Raw genomic sequence first — 25,417 nt, 5'->3', positions numbered from 1 at the left:
AGCGTCATTTCTCTTGGTGCCTAAGAAGATTACTCTGGAGAGCGAGAGGGCCTGCACTTCAGCAGGGCTGTGTGTGCTTCCTGACCCAAACACTCGCACTGCTGCACACAGGCCATGCCGTTGCCGCGTCTCCAGAGGGTTTCCACCCTGGCAGGAGCAGAGCTTTGGGGCAGCACGCCCTTGGGTGTGCCTGCAGTCCAGCAGTCGGCTGCTGCCTTTTGTACTTCGGTTTTTTAAGTTTTGCAGTTTCATGTTACTGCAGTAATTAAGCCCTGGCAGTCACAAATTACTAGATTGCTATGGTGAAGTCTAAATCCAGAAGAAGGGGATGCAGTCTCATTGCCAGCCACTAATGGAAATGAGTGATTTCTTTTGTTCTCATGGCTGACTGCCCAGGAGTGTAGAGGAATCCAGGTAAAAACCACCCATTTGCCAACCTATTCTCAGTGGAGGATCCATGAATACTACTGTAATGGACAGCATTATTTTAAAAAAAAAAAAAAAAAAAAAAGAGAGAGAGAGAAAGAAATAGGAAGGTAGAAAGAAATACAGAGGTAATATTTCCTCAAAGAGCAGCTTTCTTCTCCCCAACATTCTGTTATTAGTTCATGGTTTCCTGCCCTTGTCTTGTCCCTGTCCTCACCTTGGTCAAACCACTGAGCTGCACTTGGTATGGACGTGGTATATAATTGTCTGCATACTTAGCCATTTAAGTCCGGTTTAATAAGAGATATTTAAAGACGCTTCAGATGAGGGTTGTAGAGGCTGGGAAGCAGATTCTTATTGCAATGTTGTGTTGAGTCCAGGAGGATATGACCTTTGCCTGCCGCTCTGGTGTGGCACAACACAAAGAGAGGAAAGCGCTTGGACTGCAGCCAGTTTCACTGGATGAGGGGGGAGGAGGAGATCTGTGCCGTGTCAAGAGTAGCTGGGACCTACACAGGGAAACTGTTCTGCTTACCTGGAAGCCAGCAGGAGTCATGCTAGTGTGTGTGGGCATGGACAAATTGAGTAAGAGAGCTTTGGTTTTCCTCCCCACAGGACAAGAAGGAGGAATGATCACCTGCCAAATAGCTTTATGAACGTCTGGTGCCCCTAAGGCATTACCCCATTCCCGTGCAAAGGCACGCATCCTGCACGAAGGGGAAGTCAGGCTGCCAGCAGCATCCGAACATATCTGCTGCTGGGTTGTAAAAATCTAAGCTTTGAAACATCATTGCTGCTTTGCCCTTTTGTTTTGTTTTTCTGTCTTTCTCTGAAGCTGCTAATTTAAGTCTAGATACTATGGGCCAAATTCGGGTGATGTAAGTCTGTATTAAGTGTATTAAGTGTATTTGAGGAATTCAGCTGTGTCAAGTGTGCTTGCTTTTTCAGTAGATGCGGCAGCAAATCCAGTGTCCCACTCTCACTCAGGTCAGTGACGCCCTTTTTGCCTTTGATTGGAGGATCTGTTCCTCTATAAGGTTACAGTTTTAATTAAAAGCTGAAAACATGAGGCAGGCTTTGTATGTGACTGACTTAATGAGCGCTCAGCTGAGTTACGTAGTTAAGTTTCTAGGTAAAATAATGCCAGTCTGTAGACTTGGTTTGGAAATGTCTACAGAGGCAAACATCTGAATTAGATGATAAGTGGCTGTGGCAGGAGAGTGGCAGGTCTTCAGCTCACACTGTATTGTGTTGTTCTGTCTGCAGAAAAGCAGCAAAGTGGGAAAGACAGAATGGAAGGCTTTGCAAGAGAGATACAGTTCTTTGCACTCAATACTTACGTGTTGCCCTGGGGCTACGGCTAAGTGGTGCTGAGTAGTAGTATTAAGCAATATTAACTCCTCGGCTGAGAACGGCTTGATTCTTATACCTCTTAGCCTCTTCTTTTGGGGAGAGGAGCAGGGCAAGGGTATGGGAGCCAGAAAAACATTTGTATTTTTTAAACTATTTTTAATGCCTGTTTTCTTGATGTAATCCAGAATATTTTCCTGATGGAGCTATGGAACAGATATGAAGCTGAAGCTGCTCTATTTGTTCATAGTTTTATTTTTGAGCTTGCTTTTATGGAAGTCTGTCTTAATGTAAATCACAGTCTTGCCAATGGCAGCCTTGTTTGGAGAAATCTCGTGTTCGAGGACACGTTCTTTTCTGTGTTGATGGAAGAGCTGGCTGTGACCAAAAGCAGACTGTCAGACACTGAGACGGGACACTGGTGACATGATGAGTGTAGATCAGAAAGCTCAGCCATCTTCCTGGTAAGAAATGCTGATTCCAAAGGAAAGCTAGTATTCCAGACTTCCTCTGGAATCCTCATATTACTGAAAAACATGCATTGTTGTCAAGAAAATGGGTGGGGCTGGAAAGGCAGTAAGAGCATTAGAAAATAACTGCTAGCATGGAAAAATGAGTTCAGGCCGTGTAGATGAGTTCAGCTGCATTGCTGTGGCTGGGAGGAGACCGTTGAGCAAACTGGTAATTGGCTCACAGGAGTATCTGTCTTAAATGTAACATGCATCTTAAAACTGGGAAACTTGCAAATGTATTAAGGAACTAGCCTTGCAGTACAGTGGCAGCACATAGTCTTGCCATGCTGGAAGCTTCTCTTCAGGTTGACTATGCAACTTGTGCTTCTTAAGGCAGTAGCTAAAAGCAGCACATCCTCCACTGCTGGGTATGAAGCCAGAAAGGACAATTTTGATCACCTTGCCTGACCCCTCCAAGACCTTCTACATTTCTGCATCAAACTAAATTTCAATTTTGATCCATTGCGTTACTTTTATAAATGTATTTACAAAAGCATCTAACCTAGAATTAAAATGTCACATTGTGGAGAATTCGTTACATTCTTCAGAGGTTAATTATTTTACTGTTTAAAAAGATTATACCCTTTTTCCCCTAAGTCTGAGATTACCCAGTTTCAGTTTGTAGATACTGTGGTAAATATTTTTTCTACTAGATTTTAAGAGCCAAGCCTGCAAAATGCCTCCCCCTCAGTATTTCTATGCAGTGATCATTTATGTTATCTTTTAACCTCCCTTTCAATAAATTAAATAGATTGAGTACTTAGGTCTTACACTGTAGAGCATGAAAACAGCATTGACTCAAGGGGCCGGAGTCCCCATGCAGTCAATTTATGAGGTAGCCTCTAGAGTTGAGTCAAAAACATTTCCAGCTCTTTGGCTCAAAAGCAAAGTTTCTGTAACACCTATGTCATGAAGAGAGAAGGTTCCTCAAACAGGAGGAATTGATTACTTAGCAAGTTTCATTAGCTTTTTCTTGCACTTGAGGGTTCTTGCCTTTATTTTACTAACCAAGTTTATTTCAAAATGCAGAATTTCTGCAATTTGATTGAATTCCAAAAACATCGTCAGAAAGTGACTTGACACAAATCACAAGAAAAAGTTAATTGTCTGTTAAATAAGAGTCATCATTCACCATTGTCTAGCAGAATCTGAAATTAATATAGTGACATTACTTAAATATGTATATAGTGTATTCTCCTGGTTAACAAAAAGAAATCACAATTTTAGTGCAGACTATAATTAGCTGCAAATCAACTTGTCAGAGCATTCCCGACCTATGGGAATTGACTAACCAAGGAGCACAGATGAAAAAGCAAGGTTTAAAATCAATTATTTAAATCAAAATTCCCCGCTTGTTGGTTTAAATCACAATTAATTTTTTTGCTTTAAATCACTTTGATTTAACTTATTCCATCCCACGTTGCAAAAAATCTGTCCCCCTTCTCATTTTGTATACATCATTTACATTCCTCCTTGACATCCAACAGTATGTTACACAGCATTGACCCAGCAGTGCAGTCGTGGTTATAGCCGTCAACTGAGGGATGTGATGTTCTGGGGGTTTTTTTTGTTGACCCATCTTCACTGACAAGTGCCATGCAGTGGCACAGCGGTTCTCAGTAACGGTGACCATGTTGCTCTGTCCCACAATACTACTGCTGTTCTGCCAAGTTATTTTCCAGGGACCTTCTTGGTGCTTAGCCGCTTCTTAGTAACAGTCTGCCTCTCAATTTTCCACTGTTCCTCTCTTCAGTTGACTTCGTTACGTGACTCTACTGAATTTGCTTTTTTCTTTTTTTTAGCCCAAAATTGTGCGTTATGACAGGCAGAGCGTGGCAATGCTGATGCAGGCTGCAGGTATCGAAGGGAATTCCATTGCTGCCTTAGAACAGTGTTTAAATTGGAGCATCGTTCACCTGGTTAAAAAGAGCATCTGCAGATATATTTTCATAAATGTGGCGGTTTTTTTCCCAAAACTTTAATGGTTTAATAACTTACCAACCCAGTCCAGAATCACCAAAGTCATAGTCTGTCAGTGAAACCACGTTACTGGACATACATTATACAGCTACAAAGCAAACCTATTAACTTTTGGTGCATAATATAATACACACAATATTTTTAGTACTGCCCAGATTTTCCCTCTGAAGTGGTGCAAAACGGCGAAGGGCAGGGTGATGGGAAAATACTCGTTTTGGGTAGCGGAAAAAAGTCTGTATCTCCCCATTTCTCATATTGATTAAAATTAAGAGAAGAGGGTCAAGAGAAAGATTTGAGAACCAATTGTGAGTGGTCTTTTTTAATTTTCAATGCAAGTCATCTTTTTTTTTTTAATATTCCCCTGACATAACTGCAAAACTAAGAAGCCTTGATAATTTGGAGTCGTAAATAGGATTAGAACAAAGTAGGGTGCAAAAATGAATGGTCCACTTAATTTCATCATTCTAGTCATATGAAATATAAATAGTATTTAAACAGTATATTCTATGGTGTACTTGATTATTAACTTTCTCATCTGTTTTAATCATCTAAAGTAATATCAGTAACTTGGGGGTATTTTTTAAATATTTTTATGTTGACAGCTGTACTTTCATTGAAAATGCAGCAAAATCTTACCTGTCTGTATCTTCCAATGTAGTGATCTCATTATAAATGAAATATGTGTATGGTTTTATTTGGGTTTTAAGTCCCAGCAGATGAATTTAGAATCAGTTTTAATGGAAATCCTACTCAAGGACCTCCAAGATACATTGCAATAAACCAGCCAAGATGAAATACAGGCAAAGAAAAAAGATCATTCTCACATACTAGAGCACAAGCTTGGGAACCAATCTGATGTGCTCATTAAAAGATTAGCTAAAATCCGATATCAAACAGTTTAAGATTTGCTTAGCTAACTTTATTTAACTCTGCAAGGTAATAAAACTGATTGCTGTAGAAACTGCCCAGTGCCTCTGAGATGTCAGGAAAGTCATTGTATTTCAATGTATTTCAAGAAGGACAGAGTCCAAATCCAAAGCGGGACACCGGATTTGTGGTACCTACATGCAGGAGAAAGCTAGAAGTGCTCTGTAGCAACTTGTTCTGTTTTGTCTCCATTTCTGTTACTCTGCTGCAGTGTGTCATGGTACTAATATCACCTCAGTGTCGTATGTGAAGTCTGAAGGCTTTTTTTGTGTATGGTGTCAAAACATATTTGCCCAAAAATGTGTGGAGTTCATAAATAACCTGTGTATACCTTCTATAGGGAGAGTCTCAGGCATTAAAGCAGAGCAGGTAGGAAAGGGTCAGTGTACTGTAAACATTTCAAAAAATGGTCTTGTGTCTTTCTCTAAGACTTGGCTGAAAGGAGGAAAGAAAATTGTAAACAGGATCACAATTACAAAAATCTCTAAGTTGAATTCAAAAGGAAGGAGGTGTGGTTGTAAAACATACCTCCAGCTTTCTAATAAAATAGAAGTATCAGTTGAAATGAACAGGATGCATCTATCCAAAGCCAAATTAAGTCTTAATACTGAAAAAGTATACTTTAGAAAGTCAGAAAGGTCAAGGTTCATGACACCAAATCATGGATTGCGGCTGGCAGGCTACTTCTATAATTTCCATGGGAATAACTAAAGAAAATTGAGCAAAGAAAATGTCTGCAACAACTGGGACATAGCTTGAAAAAACCACTAAAAACCAGATGTCCCAGAAGAATACTTTGGAAGTGTAAAAGGAGGCAGACAGGGATGGGTTTTGTCAGTTTTTCTAATAAGTCAGTCAACTCCTCATAGCGAAAAGCCAGTTAATGCAATATGGAATAGTTTAAAAGTCAATTAATATTTTGAAGCTAAGCAGCAAGTCTCTTTGCAAGGAGATACTAGCTGGAGTAAATAAAAATACTTTCAAGTGTCACGTTTCCAAAAAACATGGATTCTGGTATGGATTTTGGTGTATAACTGGGCATAAGGACCTCCCACTCAAACTAAGGGCACCAAATTCAGCTTAAAAATACAGGAGATGGAGGAAAATATTGCCTTTGAACAAAAGGGCTTGAATTAATATTATAAAATTTAATGAAGTCGTGGAAACATTGCTTCAGAAAAGAAAGCTGGATTAGCTATGCCTCCAGTGAGTAAAAGAACAAAACAAATGTTAGGGAACAAAATATTAATGAAAGAAAGAAGTGTTAGTACAAAATGGTTAGGTTGAGATGAAGAATCTGTGGAAAAAAGATAAGTGAATGCAAATTAAAAAGAAGAAGATCAAATTAAAAAACAAAAGCATATGTCCCATAGAATGCATCAACAGAGTGATGTGCTGAGTGAAACCTGGGGAATGAGATGTGTGCTACAAAATGCAAATACATCCTTTGCATTGTTGAGATGGATATTGAAATTGCTCAGGAGACCAACAGGCTGGGAAGCTCAGCTGGCTGCTTTATATTTGGAATAAAAATGTTGTTGCTTGTGTTGGATTATAAATCAGAACTGATCAAAAAGTGTGGACTCGTGGCTGCAAAAGTGAGGAAATAAGTTTTTCTTCCTGTGAGAAAGTTCATTGTAAAATAAGACAACTCCACTGCAGTTCTTGGCTTTGGCTTTGTCTTGATAAATGGGTCTGGAGGTGTGGCTGAAAGATGGTTGTCAGCGAACATGCTTTAAAAACAGCTAAAAAAGGAGAAATGTAGGAAGCCAACAGCATCGGGTGTAAATACATATGATTTTCAAGGATGTTGGATCAGGATTTTTTGAGCAAGCTTCCCGCAGCTCTCACAGCATTGTATACGAACCTCCTGTATGTTCTGTCTCGGCTCAGCTAGGTTCCTGTAAGCAAACAGCGACTTTGCGATGACACCCATCGCTCAGAGGCAGACTGCGGTTAGTTCTCCATAATCCATCCAGTTCCCTTATCTTCATCCAATCTTTGCAAAGCAGGTTCAGAAAAAACAGGAAAGATGTTAAAAAGAACAAGGAAGTTGCACTGTCACGATGGCAAGTTTCAAGCTTCTAATAGCAAGCCATTTAAAGTGAGTCAGTTGTAAGTATTCTTATGTACACGTTTATGAAAGAGGAAAGGAGATTATGATGATAAAGTAGGAAAGTGAATTGTATGTGTACAGTCTTAATTGCATGCCGTAAGGTAATGACAGGCTGTGAAATCTTAAGAACTCAAATATAGTTCTGGGTTCTTTTAGAAACACATAGGGGACCGAGTCGTGAGCACTCAGCGTGCCACCCACCGAGAAATAAGAAACGGGGTGGGGGAGATGAGAGCCATAGAGGAACACAAGGACAGTGCGTTAAGCAGACCTGCAGTTGTTTGTAATTGTTATCCTTGGTGAAACCCTGCCTTGTGAGGAGAGAGCTTTTATATATACTGGTGATTAAAGGAAAGAGGTATCTAATTTGGGATTAAGAGAATCACTGAAGAATTTAATAGTAAAAACAGTTGCTAGAGCAGCTGTTTCAACACAGTTTGGCTTTGGCAGCCAAACCGCTTCCATTTCATAAGTAGGTGACGTATTTAATTTCTCTGCACAGAAGTCTCTTAAACACGTATCAAGAGAATATTCTAAATTCCATGGGTTTTTGTCCGTCTTTCTTTGCCCATATATTCACCTAACGCTTTTATGTTGCGCTTCAACTATGACACTTTAGAAGATCATGCTTTGAATATGTTGATCCAGGTTGAGTAACACCTTATTCTGCAAGAAATGTTGTAGAAGCTGGTACGAGCCTGATCCAGAACCACTGCAATCCATGGATGCGTTCCTACCAGTTGCAATCAGCAGTAGGTTTAGACTGAAATGCGATCACTGTTAGAGTATATTCCTTCATTTCTTTGCTGTCTGGGTCAGTCTGGTAGTAATTTGATAAACTCTGATTAGGATATTTGTTTTTTCCTTGGGAACTCTGTGCACCAATGTTCGCAGTCCAAATCTCCATATTTTGGAGATCCTGGAAAAAGGAATATATCTTTGCCTGCTCTCTATGTTCTTCTCCATCCAATCCCATCTTATCACAGATATAAGTGAAGTAAAAATAGGACTTAAAAATTAATCTAATTCAACGTTGTTGAAGAACTGCAAATGTTCAGATCGCTAGCGGTTATGGACCAGTAACTTTAAGAGCAAGCATGGAGCTAAAACTCCTGTTGTACCCTGTTAAAGAAAATTAATTCCTGCTTTCTTAAGAATCTTCACCATCATCTCCAGGCTTGGAAAAGATTGCATTGTTCTAGCATTTAATAGTTATGTAAATTAGCACTAATTTTGTCACTTAGCACCTGTACAAAATTTTCTACTAGAACAGTTCTTTAAAATATGGCATAAACAAAGCACAAGATGCACAGGTAAAGATGCTGTGGATATGCCAGAAGCACACCAGCAAAACTTTGTAGGCGTGTGGTTGGTGTTAAGTAGTACCTAGGCCACTCATCAGACTTCCAGCAAGGTGTATTTTGGAAATATATTAAATACCATAATGCATATGCTAAAAACTTAACCACATCTTTACAGTAATGGTAGTGTCTTTGCTGTACTCAAAAACTTTGTCTGCCAAACGTAACTTAATCTGGCTATAGAGATATTGACAGAACTCATACCTTCTGCTGGCTTCTGTCTGGTATCGGTGTGGCCTCCACTAGCTCAGCGCGCTGTTCTGCGGGAGCAGGTAGGATCCTACAGCTGTTTGAATAAATATTAGTTTTAAAGAGTTATTCTGCTCTGACTAACCAGTGAGGGGAGAAATGGCAGGGGAGAGGGCACCTAAGGAATCTCTTTGCTTCAGACCTCTTGCCCAACAATATTCACTTAAATGTTCGAGCGGTGATGAGGTGAGGAGTCATGTAAACTGGAAGCTGTTCCTCAAGTCACCGTCCTCTCTCTGCGCACAGAGTAATTGATAGCTCATGCACTTGCAACAGCTGAAAAAACAGAGCAGAACATGCAAACACGTCCACTGTATAACATACGTGGGAAGCAAGAGGAGGAGTGCGTTAACTTTAACAGAAAGTGAATTATCTGCCATTTTTGTTGCACTCCAGATGTAATTCAGCAAGGAGATTGGATCTGTGCATTAGATAGTCTGAGACAGCACCTTGGAAATTGGCAGCCAGTTCCAGCCAAGGGTGGAGAGAGAGGGTGGTAAATGTGTGAACAAAACCCGGCCCAGGTTATCAAGTAAAACCCCGAGCCAACGGGGGTCCTTGGATATTGAGTAGCTGGCACTTTTCTTCATTTAAAGAAGAAAAATAGCCTTCATTTTCCAGGTGAAGGGAAGTACTTTGAGAGCAGTCTGTTGTAGATCATGAGACAATCTGGCAAGCAAAACCAATCTCAGCAGGATTTCACAGTTGAAAATCCATGTGAATGGCTTTTTGCTTGGATCTAGGTGTTAGCGTACTGTTGTACATACCCATGTGTCACCAGGTTTTGGTCCCTCACTTAGCATTTTTGTTACGAATTTTGGCTTGATCTGAGATGCTATGCTTTAAAGAAAAGGAATATTTATTTACTGAGAACTGAAATGTCTTCAGTATAAAAAGAACGTATTTTTAGAAGCATGGTATTGTCACAATTTTTCCCTTTGTTTTGCTTTTTTGAAGAGGTAATAGTGATACGCTCTTGAACTGAAATCAGCCACCCAAAACAACAGCTGGGACAAAACGAGTAGAAGAAAGGACATACTAGCAGTCTTTCTTCCAAAGATCCTCAAACAGCAAACACACTTTACAACTATACATTCAGCAATTAAAGATTTCAAAATCAGTTAAAAGCTTTAAGGATCCCAATAGCCGTGCTCAGAAAGCCTATGTGACTTTGCTGTGCGTACTGTTTCTTACTGGCTGACTCAACTTCTGGTAGTCCTCTAATTAGCTTTGTAGGGGTCTCTGAAGGCATCTGGGTTTCTCACTGACTAGGGAATTAGGCTGAATTTAGGCTGCCTGGTTTTGAGCATTTTCTGTAAGGATCTCTTTACCTCATGGTGTGCTGCAGCCCCCATTCCAGAGTGGAAGCAGCTCGGTGGTGCAGGCTGTGCTGCGGTACTGACTGCACCACGCTTTATGGCAGAAAGCACAGAGCAGATCAGTTTGAAACGAAAGGGAATTTTTTTTTAAAAAAAAGACTAATTCAATTACTCGGTTGAAATTGAGTTGGGGTTACAACTTGAATTTTTAGGCCCAGATCCATCACAGCACTTAAGCACCTGCTTTACCTTGAATATATTTTGCTTTTCAATAGCAATCATTTGCCTATCTATCAGAGGCCTCCAGGAAACCTGGACTAAAACGTGCATTGTAAAGCATGGGGGAAGGATGGCAGACAGTCAGTGGTACTTAGAGAAATTTCACTTTTTCACTCCCTGCACTTTCTGTGGTTTAAATGATGCCTCATTGATGTTGCCTTATGCAATGTTTTTTGTTAAATATCCTGTAAATAATATCAAGAAAGATTATTTAATGAATAATCTCTCTTTTTCTTTGAAGAGACTTGTTATGGATCTTAACTTGAAATCTCTTTAGTATTATTGAGGGGAATAACAACCTTAATGTCATTTTGGTTTGATTTCTGTGTGTGAAGGGCTGACAGCTCTCCCTTCTCTCTCGTCACCAAACATCTGAAGAAAGCTCTGTTCTTGAGAGATTACTGCAGTGGTCCTTGGTCTTACAGAGATTTCATCAGAAACATTTCCTTTTTAATGGACAACGGAAAATGTTCAGCTGTCCATTATTACACTTCTTTGTACACAGTCTAAAAATATAAATGGAAATTATAATTACATCTGTAATGCTGGGTCCCAGCTGAAATCACTTTAATCCCAATGTGGAAAAAAAATCAATACAGAACCCTTAACCCTGGTCTTTTCCTCCTTAGACATTTCATTTTCAGTTGTACTAGTTTATACCACAAGTTTTAAAAGTTTTTGAAGGGACTTTAGTATACGGAGACCATTTTGCATCCTTAGAATGGTATTGCTGCTTTGTGCTTTTCTGACTTAGAAACTGGAATGTTCTTCTTGAATAATGGTTTATATTGTAGCTGCTTGATATGATACGAAATTTCTCCCTTTTACTTTTTGATCATTAAAAAAAGAGGGGCCTTTGAAATGTTGCAAAGTTCTTTTAAAGAAAATCCCCTTTTACTGGAAGTAGAATTACACATATTTTTGTTAGAGAGAAACCCAACTCAGCATTAAAGTTTTAACATCGAGGTTTGGAAAAGACATCATTCTCACCTCACCACAGGCTCTCCGCTATATTGTGCTTTTTTCCTATGGGATTTAAATAGTAGGTCTGTCAAGGTTAAATATTATGGTTTTTATTTTTTTATCTCAACATCTATATGTACAGACATGCCATCAAGCGTTTTGTGTTTCTGAAACCTGCATCTTTCTGCAAACCTGGACTTAGACCAATAGTTGCTTTGCTTTGAGTTAGCTTCTGGGGAGGAAAGGGGAGGTTGCTTTTATGCTGTGAGGCCTATGGAAATTATTAATTGCCGATAAACTGCAGCTTCCTCTGAAGCATCTGGTTCTGGTAACAGTCAAAGACATGGTGCTGTAATTCAGGGCACACTCTGCTGCGTTGCCCCAGTTGCCACGCTGTTAATAATTGTAGATGTAATATCCATGTAGCAGAGGTGTGCTATTCATCTGGTAGAATGTCTTGTTTCTTATTAATGGCATATATGTAGCCCTCTCTAGATCTTGAGCACTCAAAAAGTAAAAAATACTGCATTTTGGTCAGTCTTTTCTCTGAATACCTGAAAGACACAATTGAAAAGGAATGTTTCCACGTGGAGTGAGGCATTTCAGCAACCCACATCTAGTACTCTAGCTATTTATTTGCTGTCTAAGGCTGTCAGGCCTTAACTTCCTGACTTCATTCCAGGATGCAGATGTCTCATTCTCTCCCTGCCCTCTCTTCCCCTTTCAGATACCATTCTCCTATACAACAGCCTAATCCAAAGCTCATTGAAATGCTTCCATTGACATCCAGAGGCTTTGGCTGAGGCCGGATGAGTCTGGGGCACGAAGTTCCTCATCGCATTGAGTTATTCCCTCTTCTCAGTCTGGTATCTAGGCAGAGCACAGATCTCTTTCCATCTTCACTTCCCTCTGCAAAGTATCTTGATGGGTTTTTTATGAACATGCCACTTCAAGTCTATCACACCGCACAACCTGAAAATACTTAGAATGATATTGTAGTGGTGACCTTTATTGTTCATTAGTGAATCAGCAGCCTAGCTTACTGTGGCTTTAAATGAGCTATATAAATTGGTTGTTATTTTCAATGATGATTCCCTTGATTTGAACATACTAGAGCAAAGATAATTGTTTGATTGATTCATTATGTAAAAGATTGTTTCAAGTTAGAGGGTGTTTTTATTTAATTATTTCCCCCCCCCAGCCAAATTGAGACATGCTGTCTAGAATCTTTGCCAGGTTCTTACCAGGCTCAGATTGGGAAGTGCTATTGCTTTTCTTTTTCTCACTGATGGCATGTAGTAGCCCTTCTGGGTGGAGTAGGGGTGCCTCTCTGATTGCGGTGGTGTTCATCATAATCTAAGCTGAAGCTACTGACAGCACATGTCTTGCACATAAGACTCTACTGCACGTGGTAGTCTTTGACACATGATGTATATATGTGTTCAAAAGAAATTAAAGTCTATACCTGGTGATGCTGTCCAAAGCCTCTCTCTGTCTCAATATTGGCATCCCTTTCCCATTGCTCAGGGATGCAATGTGTTAGTGTGTCTTTAAAACATTTTTTTTCTCTGTCTTCTGCTGTGTGCTCTGTCTTCCAGCTTCAGCATCCTGATGTCTTTTGTTCTAGGTACATGACTAAGCTGATGTAACTGTGTTGCCACAGGTTGTGCTTGCTCTCTCTAGAAGGTTGCTGTGCTCCAGGAACTTTGCTGTGGCAAATTTTATCTTGTCATCTGGCATGCAGCATGGTGTGCAGATGGCAAAGAAGAAATTTGTTTAGAAGCTACGTATCTCCTCTATTACAAGTGTTGGGGGGATGCACATAGATCTGGGATATTGATGACTGCACCAGTTCCCAAAGCGCAAAGGATGCTGCATGCCCAGGGACCATCCTAGTAAGTCCTGCTGATGCATGGTGCTGCCCCAGACCAGGAATGCATGGAAGAAAATCACATAGATCTGATGATGTCTCATGTAATCTTGGACTCCTTGCAGGCATTGCCAGAGCTGGTGCAGCTGGGGAAGAAAGCTGGGGAAGAAGAGAACAGTAGCCAGGCCAGGAGGGGAAAGTGGCAAAGAAAGTGGTGGGAGCCATGGGCTCCAGGAAACCAAACCTGGGCCTTGTGGAGGGAGGTAGATAGGACAGCGGGGGATGTGGCATCTTGCCCTGTTGTCATGTCCTCCTGTCTCCAGCCTGTGGTCTAACATGATGCGCACTGACTTCCAGATTTGTTTTTCTTAAAGAAACAAAGTCCACCAAAGGAACAGGGGAAGGGGAAGAACTGAGCGCAGAAGTGCATGGAAGTCAACAGTTATGTCGTCCTCATCTGTGAATGGACTACATAGCTTGTATGTATCTATAGGCATTAAAGTTAGTGCCATATATGTGCGTAAAAACTATACCTATGCCCATAAGGCTGGGTTACAGCGGTTGGGAGCTGTATTGTGCATTTCTTCAGTGCTGTGCAGTTCAGGTTTCAAAGCAATGTTATGGTGATGTATTTGGTAGCGGTGGCGTGTGTGTGTGTGTCTCATTCGCACACAGCTATTCTGCAGGGCGTGTTGAGGGGGTGTTTGAGGAACCAAGCAGATTCACAGCTGTGTCTCACCTCTCCAGAATCTGCTTCTGCTGCCAGAATCTGGTGTGCTAAACCCTCCTCATCTGAGCAAGTCAACAGCCTGTCCCAGGCTGCCGCCTCAGAGAATGGCAGGGACTTTGTAAATAAAGGAAACAATTGAATGATAAGTTCACACTTCAGCACACTGCTTAACAACCTGATAACAGTTAATTACATACAGTATTTTTAAATGCAGCAACAGGGAGATAACTCATGCGGAGATGGAGCACAGGCACTTAGGCCTCACGACTGAAGGTTAACCTTTTACTACCCATGTCCCTAAAGAGGCCGCTGGCCTGCAGCTCCGAATCTCACCAGCTTTGAACATTTACAGGCTAGTAGTGACTCAGGGCCATCCACGTAGAATTTCCTCAGCCGCAGGTAGGGGCAGGGGGAAGCTGCGCTCAGCCCCGTGACTTGCAGGGGCCCCGCTTTGGAAGAGCAACCTGTGTGCTGGCAGGCGGGCAATGCAGGGTGGTAAAACAAGGGTTGTCTCCACCATGGGCAGCAGGTAGAGCATGTCCAGTCAGCAGTCGCTCCGCTTGCTGCAGCTGCGCTGATGTTCGTGTAACTGTAGAAGCTCTTAAGGAAGAAGCCAGCGTAAACACAGCTGGAATGGGCTGCAGTCGCAGGGCGCTCGCGGCCGTCTGCAAGTCACAGCAGCTGCAGCCAGTGCTACTGCTCTCTGGGCACCGGGTGGGACGTTTCCGTCTCTCCTAACCCGGTGGGATTGAGGGGTTTGACCCTTGTTATTTAAAGCTCAACTTCAGGACGTCTGCTGTCAGAGCACCCGCAAAGTTTGTGACTTAATGCAAGTCTAATTAACTGATTTGCCTATCCAAATCTGGAGATTTACACACTTCTGTAGAGGCAGCTGTAAAGTTATAACTTCAGCTGTTTATCATGCCCTGAGCCTTTAAATCTCAATTATTAAAGGTGGTGTTTAATGGCTGGCTGGAAAAGGGGTGGTTACCAGAGTGTTAATGGAGTGCGGCAAGCCAGGAAATCTATAATATAATGCCTGTATAGAAATGAATGGTTCTAACAAAAGAAAATATAGGGGGGAGGATGTACTTACAGGCTGTTTGCGCTGTTCAGGAGCAAATCAGTACATGAGCAATAGGGGAACAATGGGGACTGAAATACTGCCTGAAGAAAGAAATACGAGCTGCTTGGTTTTAAGGTCCCCCTCACCCCCAAAAAGCAGCCATCGTTCTCCACTGGATCTTGAGCTTTGCTTTTGTTGCAAAGGGGTAAAAAGGGAATGGCACATCCCAGCGAGTTTAACAGAATGTCTGGACGCAGAAAGAAACAAAATGGAGGGAAAAATAACCAGCTACAATCAGTTTCAAAAATCATTTTCCTTTTTTATTGAAACATGGTTTTACTACCCAGTTTGTGCCATCAGAGGCAGAATTGACAGCCGTGCTTCATCATAGCAATGGGAGAAAATGCTGCAAGGAATGCTTTAATTTAAATGAGAGATGCTTTAAAAAAAAAAGCCTAAAAGCTTGGTAATAACATTAATAACCACTTCTTACAGGTTTTTACTAGCTCACTAAAGATCAGACAGCGTGTTAAGATCCCAGCGGCTGAATAGTAAAGACCTGGGCCCAGGTTGTTATTGCTTAGGAAGATTCTTTTAATGACTTCTGTTATTTGTTGAAAATCATTTGAACAGCACAGCTGAATAATCACCATGCTTTAAATTCATTTCACGTGAAAAATGAGAACAGGATAGAATTTGGGTTTATGTGTCTTTGAAAGCGTTTTACAAAAACGGCGTGGATAGCAGTAGTGCTATGAATGGATAGGCGAAGGGAGGAGGTTTCCTTGCTCGGGAGGAGCTCTCCTGGAGCTTGAGCGGTGTGTTTGTTTCCTTCTGCAGAGAGATTATGGCAAGAGAATTTCTTTTAAATCAAATTAAAATCTCCTGAACCACCACAGGACCTTTAATTTCCACCCTGATAGCCTCCAAAAAAGCAGAGATCTGCAGTAGAGGTTAGGGTGAGACGAAGAGATCTGGATAGTATTTCTCTCTTTTGTGTGCTGCTGTGCTGGGGCCAGCGTTGGGGTCTCACCTCTCTGCGTCCCTCTCCCTTCTCATTGCTTGCCTGCTCTTGAGGGAAGTAGCTGGCTCTTCTCGTGGCAGGGATAGCAGGGTCCCCATGTCCATTGGAGCTACTGCACAGTAATGCAGTACAAATATTACTGTAAGAGAGATTTCACTTCAGCATCTCACCCCAGTAGTGGCAGTTCTGCATGCGTTCAGTACTTCTTCATATTAGTTTGAGTCTGCATTGAAATGCAAAAGTCAGCTGAGAAACCTAAACATTGGCTTTTCTTGCTGGCTTAAGATGCATACGTCCTTTAAAAAGAAGTTTTCTCCCTTCCAATGTAGTTTAGCCAGCATCGTCTCAGAAATGTGACACAAGAGACCACAGGCCAAGAACTCTTTTAGTCTGTAGGAAGAGCTTTTGGCCCCTGCTGATCCGCAAAACAAAAGACCAAAGGGACCTTAAAATCTCATCCAGGTCTCTCCCCAACAGAGCATGGGGGTTCCTGAGCAACAAGCATGACTGCTTAGCATTGAGAGTAGGTTACCAATGCCAAGAGGTTAATGACTCACACGGTATTATGTTGTGTTGAATAATGAGTAACATATGAAATGACACATGTTGTAATGACTCGCTACTTAAAGTACCAATCTCCTTAAGACCCCTTTAAGCTTGAAGAGATCACAGAATAGCAATGTCTTGTTCAATAGGTGCTACTTTATTTTATGCCTCCTGGTAGAAGAGATGTACCATGCCTGAAAGCATATGAACAAAACAAGTGAGGAATTGAGTAGGAAGGATTATTGGACTAGTTGTTTTGAATGCTTATTGGGCATTTATAGAGCACCAGCTAGCATATTCGGGTTTTTGTTGCTGTTGATTTGAGGGTTTTAATCCTGATTATCACAGTTCCTATATCTGTAGGTTGGATTTAGGGAAGGAAAGAAAGGGGAGCTTTGCCTGCAGGATGGGATTATCAGAAGCTGGTCTGAGATCTGCTGTGGAAAATAAACTGATGCTGGAGCAAAGGAACAATACAATGATGTATGGCTTTGTTGCTGATGGGAGGGGGTTTAATGAAATGACACTCTAAATTCTGATGTTAACCATTCTGTGACATAGTTTGCTCCGTCAGGGATTGACAACAATCAATTTGCTCACATGCAAAATAGACTGTTCATGCTGTCATAAGAAATCTTACATATAGTAAAGTTTTAAACCTGTCAGACTACTGTTTTCCTAACTTACAGTTGTTTCTGCAGTCTGCCTATCTGCATGGAAAGGTAGTATCTGACTAAACTTTATGCTTGGTCCTGGATGTAAAAACAAGTGGGACACCTAAATGTCTCCAATTGCTAAGAACTGCCCAGGGAGCTGCTGGGGCTCAACATCTCCCAAAATGTGGCCCTCTGCAAACAGTAAAGGACTTTGTTCTCCAGCCGCTTTAAGGCTAGACTTCAACTAGAGTAATATAAACATGTCTATGCACTTACCTTCTGGGACTGTGGTGCTTTTGCTGTTGCTTCTAAATATTCCAAGCCGTAATACTGTAGAGAGAGACAAACTATTTGTATAAGCTCTTACGTTCGGGCCAGTCAAGGCCACAGTTAAACTTTGCAAAACTGCATGCAAGGGAAGAGAATCAGGCCTGCCTGCATTGCATCTGAAATGTACTCTTGCTTGAATTTCAAACAAACTTGTATGGATCTCTCCTTCTCCAAATCCAAAACAAATAGGAATTCTTTAAAAAGGGGAGATAGAGATTTTTCAGCTCTTTTCTTCCCCCCACTAACACAGGTCATGAAATGATCATTATTTTTATGGGTCTGCAAAGCCTATAGAAGTCAAAGCTATGTAATATACATTGCAGAGTGTTCTGCAATATACAACCACAGTCGTGCCTGGCCCAGGGATGAGGGTCTGGTAACTGGAAACCTGACACTGAAGGAATTCCAAACACAGTCCTCAAACTAAAAACAGCTCTCTCTGCATGGCATGTGCTACATGAGAGCCAGGGATTGTATTCGTTTACGTTATCTGATTTTTTAGCCTTGTATTGTTGATAAAAGAACAGGAGAAGAAAGCACCTCCACCAGCTCAGCCCATAAATAATCTGTGTGTGGTGTGTTTGAGGTTAGTATGACATTGCTGGACATCTGCCTTCTTCTGAGAGGTACAAGCCTCTCTCACAGACAGCAGCCGCTGAGCACTTCCTTGTGCTGCAGATTCTTCCCAGTGCTAAGATAGCAAATTTGATTTCCAGTGGCTTTTCAAATGCAAAACCCATCATCAGTTATGGGAAGTATTGGTCTGAAACGGTAAAGAATATTTGTTATAGGAGTATCTCGCCTATTAAGTTACAGAGGCAGACTTTAATGAAGCACAGAGTCATGCAGTGATTTTTTTTGAAACCTGCAGTGATTTAAAAAAATTTTTTTTTTTTTTTAAGTTATATGCACATTGAATATTAAGCAACAGAAGTTCTCAGTGCCACCGACTACAAACAGCACTGCGGTGTCTTTAATACTGTATCTGGAGAGATAGGGACTACATGGTCTTTTCAGTCAGTTGTTTTTAGTGTCTGTTGAGAAGAGCTTTATAAAGACACAGTGTAATGTATTTGATACTGTAAGATTGTTTGTTTGCATAATTTAATTCTTACATCAGCTTCTCCTTTCTTCTTTAAAAGTAGATCCTCCGGCTGAGAACAAACGGCATGCAATCACGATGCATACAATCGAGTTCTTCAGTGAGAACTTGGACACAGATAGGACCTTGTTGCTTTCTCCTGTTCTTTAATCACAGCCTGAGCTGCCTGATGCCATCACCCAGAGTTTCTGTATGTCTTGCTTAGACATGAAAGAGACTGCAGCCAGATGTGGGCTTTCCATTTGCCACTTAGTCTGTGGCTGTCTTTGAAGTTTATTTCAAGAAGTACTCCCTGACAAAGTACGAAGGCAGTTTTTCATGTGAGATTATATCCCTTGCAAAATATTCCCTCAGCAGCAAGAAGGAGACAGTGATGTAAGAAGAGAGCATTCCCATCCTTGATTTTTACCAGGTACTAAGAGGGTGATCTCTGTGATTCTCCCTATAGAACAGAGGCAAGAAAAACTCTTTGTCACGATGAAATCCAAACCCCCAACATGATGGGGCACAGCGTGAACAGCCAGACCATCATTTTGCTTTCCTTTCCTTTCAGATAACCCAGGCGTGTGTCTTGTGGCTGGTGTTAAAGGTGACCTGCAAATGGGGGCTAACAATGGAACACAGTAAACCTGAAATGAAATTGTTTTTTTCTCGATGTTTTTTGAAGCATCAGGTATTTTGGCCAGTCTACCCTGTGAGATTCTCCACAACTGAAGAATTACTGAAATGGGGGCTTTTTTTTTAAAAAAAAAAAAAGGAGGGAACTGCAAAAAGCAAAAAGTGTTTTAGTTAGGTTTTTTGAAACCTGTTTAACTTCAATGACTAAATAACATTTTGGGTAAAAGAAGCCTTTCTTAAGTATTCCGAATCCTTTGGTTCAGTTTTAAATAAACCCAGAAGCTCTTAAAAATTCTGCAGCAAAGCGAGAAAATACTAGATTTTACATTCTTTGTGCTTGGGAGATAAATAAAGCAGGGATAGAAAAACAAACTACTTCAGGCTTTACTTGTCATAGAGAAAATAACAACACGTACTGTTAATTTAACATCAGTCACAAGTTACCTGCTTTATTTGGACAAGGCTACTTTGTGCTTATAAAGCTCAAAATGGATCACAGTTCTTACCTGGTGAATCATTTAGAAGATAAACCGGTAGAGCTGCTAACCAGCATATGAAATGATATAGCAAAACATGTTTGCAACTACCTGTGTGTGTGATCTATAATTTCTCTGCAGGGGAAGGTGAGATTTTGTTTCCTCACAATAAAATGAACATTTTAAGGGGCATCTTGCTCATGACATTTTTGAGGAGTGCATTTTCACACTGCCCTTCTTGAATCTGGTGCTTCTGCCTCCCTTCCTTCCACTGCTTCCTTCAGCAGCAGCCTGCTTTTAGCTAGACCCGCATCAGTGTAGCATCTTCCAGTGGGAGCCAGCAGAGCTGAACTATCAGCAAAACCGCTTTTTGAGCTCTGAGATCAGTTCCTTCCCAGGATGTTGTGTCAGCTTCCCTACCTTCTGCCTGCCATTAATTTCACTGGACCCCCAGGTCAAACAACTGGCCAAAAATCTGGAAAACAGCTGACGGTCAGAGCAGCTCCTACTCAGCATGTCCTCTCAGAGGGCACGCTCCTGGCCTGGTCCTTTTGAGTGGCTGGACCTGCTTGACCCAATTTGTGGATTTTTGATCACTCCCCTGGGTCACTGATTTTCCACTTGAGGTTATTGGTTTGACCCCCAAACTGTGGGTCACTTGGGAGGTGTGATATGGCCCTGTGAACTCTGAACTCATCAGGAGCCAACAAAAACAGCAAGGGAGGGGAGAAGAATTTCATTAGGGCCTCCTCAGAGGTGGCAATGTCTGCCGAGTGAAAAGGCAGGGGTTGTTTTGCTTCTTGCGGAAACAAGCATAGCATCTACAAGGGGCTGCCAAGTAGAAAGTGTTTGGTTTGAGCTATGGCAATTTCTTTACGGAAACAACAGCATATACTTTTACACCATGAGCTATCAAGTGAAAATGGTGTTGCTTCAGAGGAGCCCTGCTCTTCCTGCCGGGAACTGCCCCCAGTGTCCCAGCCTTACTCCTACTGGTGACAGCATTTCTACAGCCAGAACTTGATATCTGTAGGTGTTCCTTCTACCTTAAAAAGATTGACTTTCTGATGGTTAATTTGACACACCTGGGGAGGGCAAGCAGCTCCCTAAGAACAGACTTCACCGGGCATGGCTGGTAGGTGGGGAAGAATGAACCCTCGGGAAATAACTCGGCTTCAACATGCAGTGCTGGTCATAAAAGGGAAGAAAAGTGTCATTGTGGCGTGTGTATCTGCACACATAACACCCACTGGGATCACCAGGGGAAGTAAGCCGGAGAGTGTGGTGCAGCCACGAGAATCTCTTTCATGAAATTTCCCCCTGGTAATGCTGCCCAGGGGCAGCCTTTTGGGCAGTTACCAGGGTTTCCCAAGGTTTTACTCATGCGAGAGTTCTGGTAATCATTGGTTAGATCACTGCTTGTATTATTGCCAAGGCTGCTAAAAAACCTTACATGCCTTCTGTCTTCCTGGGACTTTCCTAAAGGATCCATGTGAAGTGGATTCAAGCCTCGTCTCCGCGTACAATCTCTCCTCCTAGCTGCTAAGCCCTGACTCTGGGGAAGACACTTGAGAATGATACCGCCTATGGGTGTTTCACCCTCAGAGAAGGGAAACTGGTGCTGAGAGTGAACAGCTGGGATATTTCTTTCTTTTTTAAAGAAAGATTTTGCCCTTCCCACATGTTCCTCTCTGCAGTTTGTCTACACAACCAGAGATGGTATTAGCTGTAAGTGAACCAATGGTGGATTTAGTTTTGTAGCATAGGTAGCAGCAATGAAGACCTGATGGCACAAGCTCAAGCAGCTTGCCTACATGCCTCAGATCTGGCAGGCTTGTGCTTTGCTCAGGCTCATCTTCACTGCACAGTCCTACGTCAAAGCTGCCTGAATGTGCTACCCTCTGCACAGTCACAGCTTCTGTGGCAGCAGTGTCACAGTGTCTCCTAGAACTGGACCAGCTGAACTTTCCTGGAAACAGGTCTTTTGGCTGGATGGCAAAACACAATCCCCCCTTTCCCTGCAACATCCAGATCTCTCGTGTGAGTTGAGGGATGAGCCGTGTGCTGAAGGCTCAGTAGATGATGCTGGTGGCTCAGTCCCCTCAACAGTCATTTTGGTATCAATTAATCTTGACTTTATTATTTTAGAGTAATTAAATTTTGCAGTTACGGCTCTGTCCAAAAGCTACCTGACTCTTCACTGAATTCTGGATCAGGTTCCAAGCTCAGTCCCTTTTTAATGTGATCCACAAGAATTTGGTTGATTATAGCTGCCAATGAGAACATCTTATAAAATCTAATATACAGGATTTTGGGCGTTATCCTTATATTAAAAGGTGATGGGTGTAGGTTTGACATTTGTTCCTGTTAGTTTGCTGCTTGACACAAAGCAGTTTCTACCACCGCAGAAGCCTTTTATGATTGGAAGTGCATTTTTGCACACAGAGGAATTAAAAGTTGAGTGTGATGGGACTGACTAGTGAACAAGTCTTCATATAGAAATACATGGAGCAACTCTTTTGCGTGCTGTGGAAATTAGGCTTTGTTGCAAGGCGTAGGTGTGTGAGCAAAGACAGCAGTTGTCTCAACACATGTGGTTAAGAGTCCTTTTAGTATCTCAGAGGGTGGCTTCAGGCCCTTCAGCACTTTGTCTGGACTGTCTCACCAGGAGAGAGAGGCAGCGGGAGGGGAAAAAGCCAGGAGTGCCTGTCTTTTATAATGTTCTGTTTTTAAAGCAAAAAGTCTCTGGGGAGCATAGGGTCCTAAAAGTCCAAGGCCTGGAATTCTTCCTTTTGCTCTTTCCATTTTAAACAGGAAACATTTGCACTAAGTTATTCCACGGGGAGAATTGTAGGTTCATTTCAAGGCAGATAATGTTTGCTCATTGCCTATGTCCATGATTTACCCCATGGGCTTAAACGAGTGCAGCAGAAAACCACATGTTTTGTTTTACTTCATCAAAACAAGTTCCAGTGGAGTCTGGGAGCCCAGATTAAGAAAGGGGGAGCATGCTTGTAAAATCTCTGTGTGAACAAAAGAGAGGCATTGACAAATTGTGAACACCTGATCTGCTGTACCAGAATGATGACTTTTTTAATAAATCTATGCAAAAAATATTTAAACAGTTGATGAGTTCAGTCCCAAAGCCACAGAGCAGGTGCAATTGATTTATACTTTCAGCCCCTGTTTTGGGTCAAAACCCTGCCGTCTTCCTTCAGCTCTCGTTTGGAGAGAAGCTTCCTCTGCAAACAATGAGAGATTTTGCCCAAAGTGCAAAGACATTTGCAATCACACTGGCAAAAACTCCTAATTGAGTTGAACTTTTGGGGATGCTCTGGTGACATGTCTGTGAGAACAATTATTTTTGCCATTTCAAAAGTATCACAAGTTAAGCTGTACTAGGAAAAAATATCAATGCTTCATTAGTGTAAATCATGGAATTAAGATGCAGAAAGCTACAGAGAGGGCTCCGTGCCACATCCTCAGGGATGACATGTTCACATGTTGCTTTTCACATGAACTAGAGCTTGTCAGATCGGTACTGATGCAGACAAGTTACAGGGCTGTTGTAATATCAGGCCTTCTAGATCACAGGAGGTTTTTTTTAACCCCGTTGGCAGCTCGCCCATTAAACACAGGTATTGTAGCCTGACATCCCTAGTGTTTCTTCCAGGAGTTCCAGTTTTTCCAGCTATGGTGATTGGAAAGTTTTACAGTCTGACATGTTAGGAGAAAAAATAGTGGGAAATGGCTTGGAAAGCGTGAATATTTGTGCATGTAAAGCTTATGGGATTTGCAGACTTGCAGACGCAACTCATCTGTTTATCCTCAGGCTAGATAAGATTCGGTCAAACATGCATTGTTTAAAGGAGCTTTGTTTCCATTATGGCAAATAGATCACAGGAGGCTGACTTTGGGAGCTGAAGGGCTCCAGTGCTCCCCCATTGTAAAAGGGCTGTGATGTGCGCTGGACCCTTCCTCCAGTGTTACAGACTTTTGTAGCGTGCAGGTGGGAGGCTTGTTACCCTTCAAAAGTTCTTTTGATTCATCTGGACCTGGCATGCTTGAGGTGGCATTTCCTTTCCCAAAGTAAACATAGATTGTGAGTACAATAATGTGTTGCTGGGATAGTAGACAGCCTTTTTATGTGCTTTATTATGTTTTTCCTCCTCAGACGTGGACCTGCAGAGCCACTGGAATATTTAACAGGGCCACGAGTAATATACAAAGAGAGAGATCTTCCCTACTACCAAGGAGGACAGCCTGTTGTCCACCCGTCTAAGGGGAACTACATCCGTGCGCCTGACACAAGAGTGGCAGAATTGAGGTATCCCCAGTACTACCCAGCCCAGCCCGTCACCAGCCAGCATAAAGGACCCCTCCGGCAGGACGTGCCACCTTCCCCTCCTCAGTCCCACCGAGCACCAGCTTATAATGAAATTGTCCGACACCGTGGGACCAGTCCAGACCAGTACCAGTACAGGCAACAGGATCCCAGGCAGAAGAACCCCATGACTGCAGCTGTATAGCCACGCACTGGACTTGCCAGCACAGCCTGGGAGGAATCCCGTCGGACGTCATCCTTGTAGAGTTGTTCCCAAGCGTAGCTGCCTGTAAGAATGGCACACGAGACCTGGAGTCGTTCTGACTGAGCTGGGCTCAGCGTAGGTGCTTTCTAACAGGCGAACTAAAGCCACGTGAGGTACGATGTGTTTTGAGTACATGAGGTACCAGACAGTTGAGTATTTTTAAATTTCTTTTAAAAATAGAAAGTGGCTGCTGGAAATGAAGCGCAACACTTAATACACCTCAGGGCTATTTACCGAATCCGGTTACACCTATACAGTACATAGCTGTCTGTATATGGGCAGTCGTGTCACCAGAGTTTACTTCAGAGTGCTGTTGTAGAGCCTTTAAGTGAGAACACAGCATGCAGTATGGACTTTGTGCAGAGCTGGGGATCTTGTGTAATCCAGTGTGTGATCGTGAGTTGACAAGGGACTGCCACGGAGGTAGTGGCCGCATTCCAGGCACGTTCAGACCAGCAGCTCTGTGCTTTAAGGGTGCTGCAGTTCCAGATTTGTAATCTGGCCTCTGTCTTCCTCTTTCTGTTTGGTGGTGGCAGCATTTATCTTGTAGCCTTCATTTTTTGCAGTTTGTGTAGCAAGATTCTCCTCTTATTGCACCTGCTGCATTTGGAGTAAGGCAAAAAGCTTCATCCGCCATGCTTGGGCAGGCTCACAGAGGACAAGGCAGCCAGCCTCCTGAGAAGTGTGTGTCTGTAGATGTGCGTGTGTGTGCTTGTGAGCGTTTCTTAGTTATACAGTGTGCACTCTTTAAATGTAAACCCTGGAGATCAGATCCTCAGCTGCTGTCAAGAAGTGTCGCTCTTGGGGTTTCAGTGGAGCTGGCCTAATAAGAAGTGGCTGAGGTGGTGACCGCGGGCATGGACTCCATAACTCATATTAAATTACTGTATCAGGTGCTGCCTTGGCTCCGGCAGGGCGGCCCTCTTCC

At 42.2% G+C, this 25,417-nt stretch overlaps 1 protein-coding gene across 1 annotated transcript in view; it reads left to right on the top strand.

Moving 5' to 3' along the window:
* PARD3B (par-3 family cell polarity regulator beta) overlaps nt 1-24,429 on the top strand; it is a gene marked incomplete at its 5' end in the record, with an annotated part of 291,514 nt that extends 267,085 nt beyond the window's left edge. Inside the window, one exon of the mRNA XM_009582067.1 lies at nt 24,075-24,429. Within this exon, the coding sequence (XP_009580362.1) occupies nt 24,075-24,429 (355 nt within the window). The remainder of the gene's footprint in view (nt 1-24,074) is intronic.
* Between the last annotated feature and the right edge of the window lie 988 nt (nt 24,430-25,417).

Source organism: Fulmarus glacialis, unplaced genomic scaffold, assembly GCF_000690835.1.
Source record: "Fulmarus glacialis isolate BGI_N327 unplaced genomic scaffold, ASM69083v1 scaffold8677, whole genome shotgun sequence".
Classification (NCBI taxonomy): Eukaryota; Metazoa; Chordata; class Aves; order Procellariiformes; family Procellariidae; genus Fulmarus; species Fulmarus glacialis.
The sequence above is the reverse complement of the archived record's forward strand: the minus strand, read 5'-3'. Positions and strand labels throughout refer to the sequence as shown.